Source organism: Vanacampus margaritifer, chromosome 19 (genome assembly GCF_051991255.1).
Source record: "Vanacampus margaritifer isolate UIUO_Vmar chromosome 19, RoL_Vmar_1.0, whole genome shotgun sequence".
NCBI lineage: Eukaryota > Metazoa > Chordata > Actinopteri > Syngnathiformes > Syngnathidae > Vanacampus > Vanacampus margaritifer.
Genome location: NC_135450.1, coordinates 8,525,705 through 8,540,057, shown reverse-complemented (window position 1 = coordinate 8,540,057; position 14,353 = coordinate 8,525,705). Strand labels below are relative to the sequence as shown.

Genomic DNA, 14,353 nt, shown 5'->3' with positions numbered 1-14,353 from the left:
AATATGTTAATGTAGTTTTCACCATTCACCATCAAGATCATTTTGTCAACATTCCTACCAAAGACTCGTGTGCTAAGTTAGCATTCAAAATACACACAACCACCAGCTCCAGCGCCAAGATGTCATCAGCTCGATTTGTTTATTTGCCGGTCGGATTGGCCTCATCTTGAAGCAGGACGTTCTGCCCCCGAAGGTTACAGCCGCCATGTCAAAGCGACACAAGGAGATGATGCAAAACAAACAAACATTGAAGCTAACTCGTACAGATTGCACAGCGAAAGTGAACCATTGCATCGCCTGATGATCGAGACAACTCGCTCACACCGCGGTTATGGCACAGAAGTGCCGACTCCGTGAGGGAAAATACAATCCATGCTATGTTTGTTGGGGCTCGACTCAATACTGTTCATTCGGTAATTTTACCGATTCGACATGTCATCATCATTGCTCCTTTTTATTTATTTATTATTTTTATTTATTTATTTATTTATTTTTATTTTGTATGTGCGTGTGTGTGCGCATGTGTGCATGCGTGTGCGTGTGTACTCATTAGTTCACCTAAAACCTATTAAAAATCTCATACCGTTCACCTAAACCGAATACTTCAGAATCCAGCTAGAGTCGTGAGGTTGTCAGGAGACCCGAGGAAGGATCAAAGGAAAGTGAAAACTACCCACCGGGTTACCAACCAGAGTCTTTCACCAACCCCAGAAACATTAGGAACTTTAAATTAAGTCAAAATGAACGCACTAATTTCGACACCCCTACAAATATATGTAAACATGGACGAAGCTTAAACATCAGATATCTTTTGTAGTTATTGAAGACATCTTAAGCAAGACAAATGAACAAAAGACATTGTAGTTGTATGGTTTCCCCCAGTGCTTTATAAACCTGGTAGCCCGTCTGGATCAGGATTGGATGATATTTTGCAAAATCGGGGATCGGCTGTAGTGTCTTAATTTGCTTGATCAATCAATGATGTCATTGGTTATATAAGACATGATGAGTTTATTCGTGTTATTTAAAGACATTTTTGGGTTTAATTTTTTCCCCTATACATTAAAATTGGCGTCAATTATACATGGGTTTTTTGTGTTTCGTGGACTGTAGCTTAAATATAAAAGTTATTTAAATTGATTCTGATAGAATCGGTGATCGATTATCCTTTTTTAACTCACTGATGGGTCAAAATAAAACCTCACCATGGAGGAAACCAACTAAACTTTGATCAAAACATACTAACCGACAAGGACGACCAAAGTCGGGGAAAAAATCCTATTGTGTTGGGGAGCCGCTGCTTTTAATGATTAAAAGAGACATTTTCTATCAGAGAGGAAACATTTGAGGCAGCGTAATCAGCTTTATTCTGAAACAGTGAGTCATGAACACTCAACGCGAGAGTGAAATGAATTAGTGGGAAGCAATAACTCCTGCAGCAGACGTCCTAATCAGTCGTTTTTACGCATTTATCAGCGCGGCACTTATCAGGGAAATGAAGGATTTGAAATATAGCCGGTTGCGTTTGATACGCTGCGCCGTCGCACCCGTGAAAAGGAACCGGGGAAGGTCTGATGTCCATCTCAAGGACGTCCGTGTAAAGTCTGCGCCGCAGCGGGACGATACATCACCACGCCGCCTCGGCTTTGTTACAGCCGCGGCAATCATCGCATCTCTGCAGATCTATAACCGCGCCGCGCTCATCAGCACGGGGCAGCTCCAGATGTGGATGGCCGGAATTAATCATCCTTATTTTGATGGCCTTCATATCGCCCGTGATGGATGCGGCCATTAGACCCCACCCCCCTTCACTCGTCCCCGACGCAGTGCTCCCGTTGGCCTCGTGGCGACTACTTTAACCTTTATGGCGACAGAAATCATCAGCAGCGTTCAACTCGGGCACCCTTGGGATACATGAAGCCACCCGCCGGCTGCTTTGCATACGGCACAACACAACACGGCGCGAAGACACGATGCTCCTCGGCGTGAATGATGAGTGCGGCATAAAAAGTTTGATACTTCGAGAGTGCCTCATCTTTTTTGACAGGCGCAAACGTAGATTAGAAAAGCAGACGTGCGAGCGGCCGGATTGTCTTCTGATTGTTTGCCGCCGAAGTGTTTTTGTTGAGGCGCTTTAACGCTCGGCTACAATTTACGCGGCGTCAAGCGAGACGTGGGGGGGTGGGGGTTTGTAGTGGTGGTGGGGGGTGGTTGGGTCTGTGGTAAATTCACTTTCGAGCTGCTTTCCACAATTCTCTTGGTGACATGGAAAATAAGCTAAATCACACCATTGGGAGATAATTGCCAACATTCCGCTTTTGTTTCTCTACCACAGAGTAAATATGGAACGACATCTGTATAAGTCAGCCCGTCTGCTTTTAACTCCCCATTTTGTAGAAACCATTAGCCATTAATATTACAAATTTTACATTTAACGACAAGTATTAGATAGACTACAAGGACAGATTATGGATGAATGGAACTGCTTATGTGGAGTAAACGTTTTTGCGAGGACGTTCAAACGTATTTAATTACGTACAAATATGTTCAAAAATACTCGCTAGGCTAAATGCTACAAACATAGCATATTTTCCCGTAATGCCTCAGGGTATGCACATATGCGCGTGGGGGGAGGGGGGTCATATTTTAAGCATTTGGCCCACACTATACCAATACGTTTGATAATTAATAATAATAAATAATAATAGATTTTATTTGTAACGCACTTTAGATTTATAAAATAAATCTCTAAGTGCACAGGACAGGCAACAATAAAAGCACACAGTAAAAATAAACAACTAAATTAATTAATTAATTAATTAAAGAAATTAAAATTAAGTAAAAAAAACATTGTTTATTAATAACTTGCTGCATTGCATGATTTAGGCTTGGCATTTTTCCCATAATGCAACAGGGTATTAACTTGCGAACGTACTCGCGTAGTATGTTTGGACATATTTGCAAGTATGTCTAAATGTATGTGTGAGTACGTATTGTACAAACGTATTTAAATACGTTCTTGCCAGTCAAAAATGTTTACTCCACATTGGCAGTTCCAAGCTTCCGTAAAAAAATCAATCAATCAATCAATTAATGTTTTAAGTGACAGTCATTTTTGTAGGGAAAATATGTTTAAACAGTTGGACTTCGAACTCATCATGTTTAATATCAGAACATCTTTTGAAACCTCAGCTCAGTCAGTGTCTAGAAGATGTTTTTTTTGTATATTTGGTAAAGAAACCACTGAAAGATATTGATATCCGCTGAAGGACAGGAAATAGAAGATATGTCGATATAGTGGAACCTTTGGCTGCTCAGTACAACATGGGCAATACAATTAATTTGATAAAAATTCTCAAATTAATTTGATCAAGCAGATGAAATCAATGGAACTTAAAGGCTAGCATGAAAACTACCAGAGAGCCAAGCATGTGAACAAATGCTTTCTTTTGACTATTCATTTAATCAAACAGCATCCCAGAAATTCCTATAAAACGCAACTTGATGACTATCGATCTACAAAGATCATCAAAGTGTGACTTATTTTACTTTTAGTTTTAGTATGAGGTGCAGTGTAACTGTGCGCATGGGTGGAGTTTTTTTTCCTTTTGGCATTTTCATGGACTGGCACAGTTGTGGGACTGAACACAGCCGACTTGACTCCCGGCCTATTGAAGAGGCTCCACTCATTCCCTTTAAATTCAGTGCACTTGAGGTCAAGTGGTTGTGGTGTTGTGGTCAACATGGTAGAAGCATAACGGACTCGCTGGAGATTAGAAGAAAATGCTCTTGGTCCGTCAGAATCCCCAGTGAGGCACAGCGGGGTCTGCCAAACTCCCAACTGGCAAACTAGACTTTCCCCAGCATAAACATGAAGATGCGCCAAAATGTTAATGGTGAGTTTCAATGTGCAAATTGTTTATTCACTTTACATTATCACCTATAACATCTTGGCAGTCATGGCATGGCTTGTGTTAAATTTTGGAGGTTTGACAATATTTGAATAGGATGGGATGCGGTGCCTGCAGTGATGCAGACTCTGCTCTCGATATACCAGTTGATCAACATCACGAGCTTCTGGGCCGTGAGCAGTAAAACAAGATAAACTCAAAAGGGTGCCTGACCTCTCCCTTCAATATAGGGTAAGAAGCTCAGACACCCAGAAGGAGCTCAGAGTCAAGCTGCTGCTCCTCCATTTGGAGAAGAGCCAGATGAGGTGGCTCGGGAACGTTTAGGATCCTCCTTACTGAGGTGTTTCGGGCCCAGGGAAGACCCAGTACATGCTGGAGCGACTACAAGTACCTGGTTGGCCTGGAAACCGCTCATGATTTTAGGAATAGCCGGATGAAGTGGCTGGGGCATATTTAGGATACTCCTTCCTGAGGTTGTTACGGGCCCAGGGAAGACCCAGTACATGCTGGAGCGACTACAAGTACCTGGTTGGACTGGAAACCGCTCATGATTTTAGGAATAGCCGGATGAAGTGGCTGGGGCATATTTAGGATACTCCTTCATGAGGTTGTTACGGGCCCAGGGAAGACCCAGTACATGCTGGGTACATACAAGTACCTGGTTGGCCTGGAAACCGCTCATGATTTTAGGAATATCCGGATGAAGTGGCTGGGGCATATTTAGGATACTCCTTCCTGAGGTTGTCATGGGCCCAGGGAAGACCCAGTACATGCTGGGTACATACAAGTACCTGGTTGGCCTGGAAACTTCTCATGATTTCAGGAATAGTTGAATGAAGTGGCTGGGGAATATCTAATATACTTCTTAGTGAGGTGTTACGGGCCCAGGGAAGACCCAGTACATCCTGGGTACTACAAGTACCTGGTTGGCCTGGAAACCTCTCATGATTTCAGGAATAGTCGGAAGAAGTGGCTGAGGCATTTTTAAGATACTTCTTAATGAGGAATTACCAGCCCAGGGAAGACCCAGTACATTCTGGGTACTACACGTACCAGGTTGGTCTGGAAACCTCTCATGATTTCAGGAATAGTCGGATGAAGTGGCTGGGGCATATTTAGGATACTTCTTAGTTAAAGTGAATAGTTAAAGTACCACTGATTGTCACACCCACCTAAGTGGGGCGAAATTCGTTCTCCGCATTTGACCCATCCCTGAGGGTGCGGTGAGGAGCAGCGGGGGCCGCGCTCGGGAATCATTTGGCGATCTAACCCCCCCAATTCCAAGCCGTAATGCTGAGTGTAAGAAGGTCGAAGGTGGCGCTCCTCACTCACCCATGGGCGTTCCCACTCCGTAAGCTTTGGAGTCGATGAGGCCTCCGATCTGCGTGAGGTTGCAGTTGCGCTGGGTGACAAACTCGATGGTGGTGGACTCCATGAGGAAGGCGTACTCGGATGTGAGGGCGCGCTGGATGCCCTCCTCCACGTTTTTCACCATCACCGACTGCCTCCTGCTGTTCATGAACTCCCACATCTTGTCGTAGGTGGAGATCTTCGTCTTCTGCGGTGACAGATTGAAAGGAAAACTCATGCTTGTACGCAGATTTTAGATTACCCGTACAATATTTAAAACTTTTATCATGTTGCAACTTCAGTTATTTTGTTGTTGTTGGAAAATTCATTTAAAAGCCGAAAAAAATAATGCTTTAAACAAAAATCTAACATATTGTTCTTAAAATTCCAAGGGTCCTAAATTCCCAAATAATTTCCTTCTAACTTCATGTGAAAAATATATTACTGTTGTCTTGGATTTTTCAGTAAAGTTACTTTTAATTTTATTTTGACTTTTGTTTTTAAATTCAGCTACATAATAGTTTTAATTGGATATTAGAGCGTGTTTGTTAGTTTTTACTTATTCGTAAATGCTTTGTTTTAGTTAATAAAAAAAAGAAGTAGTTTTAGTATTAGTTTTAGTTGATTTTTATTATAGTCAATATGGAGCATTTATTTTGTGCAAGATTTTAAAAAGGTCACAAAATATTTTGGAATGAAGCAAATTACAATTTTATCTTCCTTCGTCTGTATGGCCGTACAGAAATACCCAAATAAATACACATAAAATTTTTTTAAAAAAAATCCCAAAACCCCATGTAAGAAATGAATTGAAAAAGACAAAGTTAGTTTTAGTTGTATAAATGTAAAATATAGTTAGTTATTGTTTTTAAAAAGCATTCTTTTATTTTAATTTTATTTGGTGAACAAACATGTTTTCCCCCCCAGTTAAAGTTACCATAAAATACCACGTGTAACACTCACCCGTGTATAATAGGCCCCCCCAAAAATCACCCTTTAAAGCTTTTTTTCCTTCTGTACTTGTGTATGAAACATTCCCTAATTTAAATAAAGTACATAATATGACTAAATAAAGATTCAAAACATTCTGAAAAAGTGTAAATGCTTTTAAACTCAGGTTCAAAACTATGCTGTTTTCTGTCAAAGCATTTTTAAAATCCTGTTATCCAAATCTAGCATATTGCGCTCATTTAGTCATTTTAATAACGCTATTTTTGATTTCTTTGCTCTTAAATCTCATTAACTGCTTTTGATATGCTATACTTTTAATTTGTTCTGTTGTGTATGAAATGTGCTATAAATCCTCAATTCTATTTATACTATTATTTATTTATACTGGTATACATCCAATCAATGTGAACATTTTTCATTCCCGATTAAACCCCTGTATAATGACTCCCCCCACCCCCCTTAACTTGATTTGGGGGTCTTATTTTTATTTGACTTTTAAATGAGTGTTATTCACATGATTTTACAGTACTTTGGTATGTTTTCGCTATTTATAATAACCTTTGTGAAAACGAGTTTGCCGAATGTCTCACTGTTGGCCTGCAAAATGAAACAGAAGTGCATTTATTTTTTTATTTTTTTTTCTACCTTGAAAAAGGTCATGGTGGCGCCGTCCTCGACCACTCCGTAAAGGATCTTGGTCTGCTTGGCGAGGTCGTCGGCGGAGTCGATGGGCGACTCCATCCTCTCCACGGTGAGGAAGGCGGCCAGGTTGGCCGTGTAGGAGGAAATGATGATGAGGGTGAAGAACCACCAGATGCCTCCGACTATTCGCGTCGACAGCGCCTTGGGCATGAGCTCTGAGCCTGAGGTGAGGGAGGCGGCGGCGGTTAAGCTGCGAAATATATTCATCCCCGCAGCCACTCATCCGGCATTCACTCTCCGAGCTCTATTTGCAACTCGTAACAACACACAAGATAACGCCGCTTGCTCTAAAAACAGTCAAACAGTCAAGAACTCTCTTGAGGTTTTTTTTGTTTTCCCCTCTTGCCTTCTTTCTATTCAAAAGGCGGAAGCGCCGCTCGCTTCAAGATGAAATCACTTGAAAAAAAAAAAAGCTCACAGAAAAGATAATTGTTGGATTTCAAACACGCTTACCCCAACTCCCCCCCCCCCCCCAATAGCTGACACAAGTGAGTGCTTTGAATAATGCAGGGGGGAAAAAATAGAACTTGTCCCGCAGATAGGTTGTTTTTCATGCGTCGGATGCGTTCAGCGGCAGAGTGTGGAGAAGTGACGGGTCTGTTTGGGCCAGAGAGTCATGTACCCAAGGTAACCTCACGTCCTGACTCCACACCCCACTGGTCTCTAGGCGCTGATGGGCCGAGCACAGACAGAGAGAGGACACTGGCCATCATGGAATTAACACCCCGATATATATATACTGTATATATATATATATATATCTTTTAAAAAATATATAATTTTTTTTTTTTTTGTTGGGGTGGGGAGAAAGCCAGATGTCTATTTCTCTGTCGCCGTCGGCTTGGATATAAAAAAAAAAGCCCAACCCTGAGAGACAGTGGGATATTGAGAGCTCCACAGGCTGAGGCAACTACCTTGCTGCATGAGAGCCCCGACTCCAAACCAGAAACTATTGAGCAGCGTAAAATTGTTTTCCACTACATCCGAGTCCGGGTTGCACGGGTGCGGGTTGTACCACTCGTAGGGGCTAAACCTGCAAAAGTAGAGCACAGAAAAGCATGTCAGTAAAAAAAAAAAAAAAAAAAAAAATCAAGAAAGCATAACACACTGCTATAGGCACACTATCAGTATAGAAAATAAATCATAATAATAGAAGGATAAAGTCTTACTTTTACGAGGAAAAAAGTCTGAATTTTACGGGGATTAAGTCATCATTTCTTACGAGAAAAAGTCCAAACGTTATGAGAATAATGTCAAAACTTAACGAGAGCAGCGTGACTTTACGAGGGAAAGAAATAGAGGTGATGTTACAAGCGCATAAAAGAAAGACATCAGATAAACACGGTTAAGAATATAGTTAAATGACACCGTTAAGTTAAAATAAATGCTCCCGCAGAGGTTCTAACTTGGGTTCGATTGAACCCCAGAGGTTTGGTAAGTCAGTCTTAGGGGTTCGTCAGAGGTCAATACACACGACCCGACTTAATTGGTCTTTCTGTGCTGCAGGAAATTTGGTAATGTAACATTGTTCTAGTTAAATTATGACTTTTCTTGCAAAATTGTGCTTGAATGATCAGAATACAAACATTTCATTCATAATAATAGTTTTGGCCTTTAATAACTTTTAGGGCTGTAATAAAAGACTTGCATAATATCATTCCATAATGACTTTTTCTCACAAAATCACAACTTTAATCTGATGGGTGTTGCATTTTTGTTACAATCTTGAAATCAAATCAAACTTAATTTGCAAAGCAAGCCCCCTCCATCCCCACGAGCACGCCGGCTCACACACATGCACAAACTGAAGAACTACGGTTAAAAAGGACAAGGCGGGGCACAGAGAAACCATGTGAGGAAAAACACCCCCCATGAGGAACAGACAAAAGACAAGAGTATAAGAAACTAAACGCTTAAAAGACAATAAAAGGACAGTAAGATAAACGGAAATAGGCCTAAATTCTTCACAGTGTGGAACTAGTACTCCTTTATAATTAAAATCCATTGTAGTGTAATAAACAAGGAGCTAGAGTGTGTGTGTGTGTGTGTGTGTGTGTGTGCGCGCGCGTCGGCCTCAGGGTCAGACCAAATCATTCAGGCTTTCACCGAGATCAACTTATTGGCATTCTCAAATGCCTTCACTATATTGTGAGAACGGATCAATAAAGTGGAATAACACTGTCGCTGGTGATCATGTCCCAGTGCGTGATGATCTTAGGAGATCGTTTGGATTCCCTGACTCGGGAACGGTTGTCTTCTCTACAGCAAGTCCACTGGCGATCACTCACACATAACTTGAGCTCGGCCTTCTGCAGGGGCCGCTTCGGCTGAGTGTCGCTGTCTTCGGGTCAGCCGTAGACATCTCTTATTAATTAGCTTCAGGGAAAGTGGCGCGGCATTAGTGTGAGGTGAATGGGTTAGGGTTAATCATCAAGGAGCTGATAGAGTTTGTGCTGAAGTGTTTGATGCATGGCTTAGGCAAGGTTGAAGAGCCCTTCAGGTGTTCCTCAAACAGAAAGTGCAGCACAGAATCCGACCGGCAAAATTACTCTTTCTCTCAAAAGCTTTTATAAATCTGTGGCGTCAGGCCCAAACCTTCAAAGTCACAATTAGGTAAATGTAATCGTTTTTCACAAATCTATGCTATCAGTCAGACGTACGATCCACATTTGTGGGTGTTATTTTTACAATTTGCTCTATTTGACGATGAGATGTTAATAGTTGAACAAAACAAGCATTTTGGGAGTCACCTGAAATTATGATTTGGGGATTTTAGAGGTGAAAGATTTCAGTGATATATTTTATTGTGAGAATGCTGAAAGCAAATTATATTTTTACGGTAATTATTATTATTTTATCTTTTTACTACTACTACTCGTGCAATTCTCGACCGATTCAAAGCATTCCACCTTTAAAATGTTTCAAAAATTCACGCTTCGTGGGCTATTATTTTTCTCATTCCTAACTTACACCGCTGTCCCACAATTTAAAATCCCCATTCATTCCGAATGAGACATTTAAAAATTCACTCCTACAATCTTAAGCACTCCTTCAATTCTCACAAAGCAAAAATTCCACATCTTTCCACTAAATATTGCATATTTTTCACCAAAAATTATATTTTGACAGTAATTATTATTACTTTATCTTTTCATTCTACCGTTTTTTTGGTCCTTCAACTACTCCTGCAATTCTCGACCGATTCAAACCATTTCACCTTTAAAATGTTTAAAAAATTCACGCTTCGTGGGCTATTATTTTTCTCATTCCTAACTTACACCGCTGTCCCAACAATTTAAAATCCCCATTCATTCCGAATGAGACATTTAAAAATTCACTCCTACAATCTTAAGCACTCCTTCAATTCTCACAAAGCAAAAATTCCACATTTTTCCACTAAATATTGCATATTTTTCACCAAAAATGATATTTTGACAGTAATTATTATTACTTTATCTTTTCATTCTACCGTTTTTTTGTCCTTCAACTACTCCTGCAATTCTCGACCGATTCAAACCATTTCACCTTTAAAATGTTTCAAAAATTCACGCTTGGTGGGCTATTATTTTTCTCATTCCTAACTTACACCGCTGTCCCAACAATTTAAAATCCCCATTCATTCCGAATGAGACATTTAAAAATTCACTCCTACAATCTTAAGCACTCCTTCAATTCTCACAAAGCAAAAATTCCACATCTTTCCACTAAATATTGCATATTTTTCACCAAAAATGATATTTTGACAGTAATTATTATTACTTTATCTTTTCATTCTACCGTTTTTTTGTCCTTCAACTACTCCTGCAATTCTCAACCGATTCAAACCATTCCACCTTTAAAATGTTTCAAAAATTCATGCTTTGAGGGCTATTACTTTTCTCATTCCTAACTTACTTACACTAAATATTGCATATTTTTCACCAACAAGGTGGCGTGAGAGTTAGGGTTAGAACTAAGGGTTAGGGTTTATATGGTTCCTATTAGAAATTCAATTTGTTCCTATTCAAAATTCAAACGTTCACTTCTTTCAATTCACCTTGCCATTCAATGTAATGAATGAAGGAACAAAATGTTTCCATGTTGCACATAATTGTACGTTTGTCCCACAAATTCCCCATTCATGTTCAATGACACATTCAACAATTCCATCACATTCAACATGTTCAGCTCATTCAGTTCACCTTGGGAATGATTTTCAACATTCCCACATACCAAAAGGTCCACGCTTTTCACTCACATATTGCACATATTCACCAATATAATTTTTCCTAATCCATATCATTAAATTCAATATGATTCCGCACATATTTTATTATATATTTTTTAAATAAGTGAACTAAAACTATCACTTATAGAGACGGCTAAAATATAAATGTGAAGTGTGATAAGCATTTTTGTACAAAAGACCAAAACTAGAATGTCTTCCAAAAACAACACAATCTCCATTAATTGGTTAAAATGTCACCGATTTGCTGTTTTTGTGGTCAGGTCAAAGCCCTGTTGAATATAAATGTAGTGCTTTGACAGCATCGTGTGGCATTTTGGTGCCAAGGAACTATGGTGAAGTAAGGGAAGGAGCATAATTTAGACTGTCAAATAGAAACATAGTGCATCTTGTGGTATCTATAAGCAATTATACCCTTTTTTTTTTTTTTACTCACGGATTATTGCTGTCTTGTTCCTAATACTCGAATATGACGATAATTTATACTGTTTACTATTCAACTCTTGTATTAGGGCCAGTGGTGATTGAAAAGGTTGCTAACCACTTCCACCACCGAAAAGATTGGACTGGAATGGTGTGCACGTGTCAGATGGACATGTTTAGGACGCTTCCGCCTTGACAAGATTGCTCCTCACGTCCACATTTCCTTCATGTTCCCCTTGAAAAGCATATTTTCGGAAATGGCCGTCGCTATCATTTTTCCTGTCAACGCTATCGCAGCTGCTGATTTGCTAGCATGTCAATGAGCTCTGTCTCCTTGCGACGCACTTAAGCGGAACTACAAAATTGCTTGGTGGCGATATACCACGTACTATATGTACATTTTGCACGTTTTTCTTGTACTAAAAATCAGCTAAATTTGACCATTTGTCTGGGGTTGAAGCAAATATGTTAATATGATTTCTTTGTAAGTTTTATCTTATGCTAGGTGACGTCGGGTCTGAGACCTACTATATTTCCACATCAAAAGGCCATCTGTCAATGTGTATTGAATGCTGTAAAAGTCTGTCTTGGCTGGTGGCTGGGGGGGGAGGGGCTTGGGGGGAAAAGGAGGAGTTGTAATACTTTTTCAAGATAGTATAAGAATGATAGGAGTCCGCTGAAAAGACACACTTGCGAGAGGACTGCAGCCATTTGTCTGTAAACTTGCTTGTGTCCAGAATATTCTGTAAAATAAATCCTTCGAAGGACCTGTTCACCGATCTCCAGTCTGTATTCAGAAAATCAACATTCTCTCTACCCGAACAACAACGAACACGCGGAAGACAAAGATAGTCTTCCAACAACGTTATTATCATGCAGAAAATGCAGATGTGCAGCCGGCGGCTTTTTCTGTAGGTGCAAATGTGAACGCGAGCAGCTGCGCTTTGAGCCGCGTACAAGGCGGTGGGTGTAAATCTGTGCAACACGCGCTTGATTGGATTGGGTTTGTCCCGCTCTCTCGGCGCCTATGTTTATTCCGTGAGTGTCGGGCACCTCTGTATGACCTTTGCCTGAAGCCAGTCTATATTCCTGCAGGCTGTGTTCAGCACGCCGTTCGCTGGGAAGAAGCGGGCGAGGAACATGCGGACATGAGGTCACCTCGGCGTACCGAGCACATGTCAAATTGCGCGCGGAATGCTAAAAGGATTCTCTCTCCCGCCTCCGCCGTTCCGCTTCCACAATAACACAACAGCCCTACTTTTAACCGTCCCCTGGATTCAATTACTCCGCCTGGCTTTATAGATCTGTTGACTCACACTCAGGCCAAGCGAGGACTTAATGTTCAGTGTTAAATCGCCACTCAGTGGACTTCAAAGCCGCGCTAGTTGCAACTAAAGATGCCATTTAAATCATCCGCTCTCCTGGGCGGGATGACATTTTCTACCTTGAAAGGGACTTGCGATGTGAGAAAATATCATTTGTTGCTGTTAATAAAGAGAGAAATACGTTCAAGCACAGACAGCTTTTGGAAGGATCCGCTGGGAGAAGCGTGTTTGTCTCTCGCTTCAGATGGGATAACGCATTCAGGCAAGAAAAGAAGAAAAAAAAATATGTGTGTGTTTGTGTGTGTGTGGGAAGTGCTTCAAAGATGTGAATCCCCAGCAGGAAACTGAAGTGTTCTGGGTTTTATTGTGCAAGACCACAATTTCGTGAACTCCAAACAGTTTATTTGCAAAGAACGGCGGAGGACTGGGGCCGCACAGAAAAGGAAATGTGAGAAGAAAGTTGAAATATAACAAGGGAAAAAGTTGTCAATTTACCAGACTAAAGTCAGAATGTAACAAAGAAAAAAGTTGCTAACGTAACGTCATAATAATAATAATAATAATATAATATAATATAAAATAATAATAATAATAAAAAAATATAATAATAATAATATACGAATACCAGTGGGTTTCTAATGTTGAAATATGACAAAGAATAAAGTCATCAGGTAAAGTCTTACGGTTGCTAAACTAAGTCGCAAAATTACGAAAAACTGTTTACTAAGAGTAAAGTCGAAAATATAACAAAGGATAAAGTCATAAGGTTACGAGCATAAACGTGAAACATTATGAGGAAAAAGTTGTTATGTTAGAAGAGTACATTTGTAAGAATATAAGAAAATAGTTACCAAAACTAAATTGTAAGACTGCAAAAAATAGTGGCTACATAAACATTGCAAAATTATGGGAAAAAGTTGCAAAGTCACTAAAGTAAAAAAATCAAACAAAGAATAAAGTCATGAATAAAAGTAACACATTACGAAGAAAAAGCTGTAACATTAAAGTAATACATTTGTAAAATGATAAGAAAATAGTCCAAAGGTTACCAAAGTCAAAACGATAACAAAGAATAAAATCATAAATTTAATAAATAAATAAATTTAAATTTAAATAGTATATAGGTGAAACATTATAAGGAAAGAGTTGTAACATTAGAAGAATATAAGAAAGATGATCAGAAAACAATCCTAAAGTTACCAGAATAAAGTTACAAGATAAGACTACAAAGAATAAAGTCGTAATGTTGCTAGATTAAAGTCGGAAAATTACAACAAAAAAGTCACAAGCTAAATAGAGTAAACTCGTAATTTACAAAGAAAAAAGTTTTAAGGTTACCCGCGTAAAGTTATAAATGACAAAAAAGTAATGTTTACTAAAATCCTAAAATTACACAGAAAAACATTCATATGGGTACTAATGTTAAGTTGTAATATTAAAAAAAAAAGTATTTAGGCTACTATAGT

At 39.6% G+C, this 14,353-nt stretch overlaps 1 protein-coding gene across 2 annotated transcripts in view; it reads right to left on the bottom strand.

Moving 5' to 3' along the window:
- Positions 1 to 14,353, bottom strand: part of LOC144039210 (glutamate receptor ionotropic, kainate 2-like) — a 111,424-nt gene that overhangs the window by 12,673 nt on the left and 84,398 nt on the right. For both annotated transcript variants that reach the window (XM_077552287.1, XM_077552288.1), the window contains exons 12-14: positions 7,829 to 7,947; positions 6,858 to 7,075; positions 5,244 to 5,469 (exon numbers count right to left, since the gene is read on the bottom strand). In XM_077552287.1, the coding sequence (XP_077408413.1) occupies positions 5,244 to 5,469; positions 6,858 to 7,075; positions 7,829 to 7,947 (563 nt within the window). The remainder of the gene's footprint in view (positions 1 to 5,243; positions 5,470 to 6,857; positions 7,076 to 7,828; positions 7,948 to 14,353) is intronic.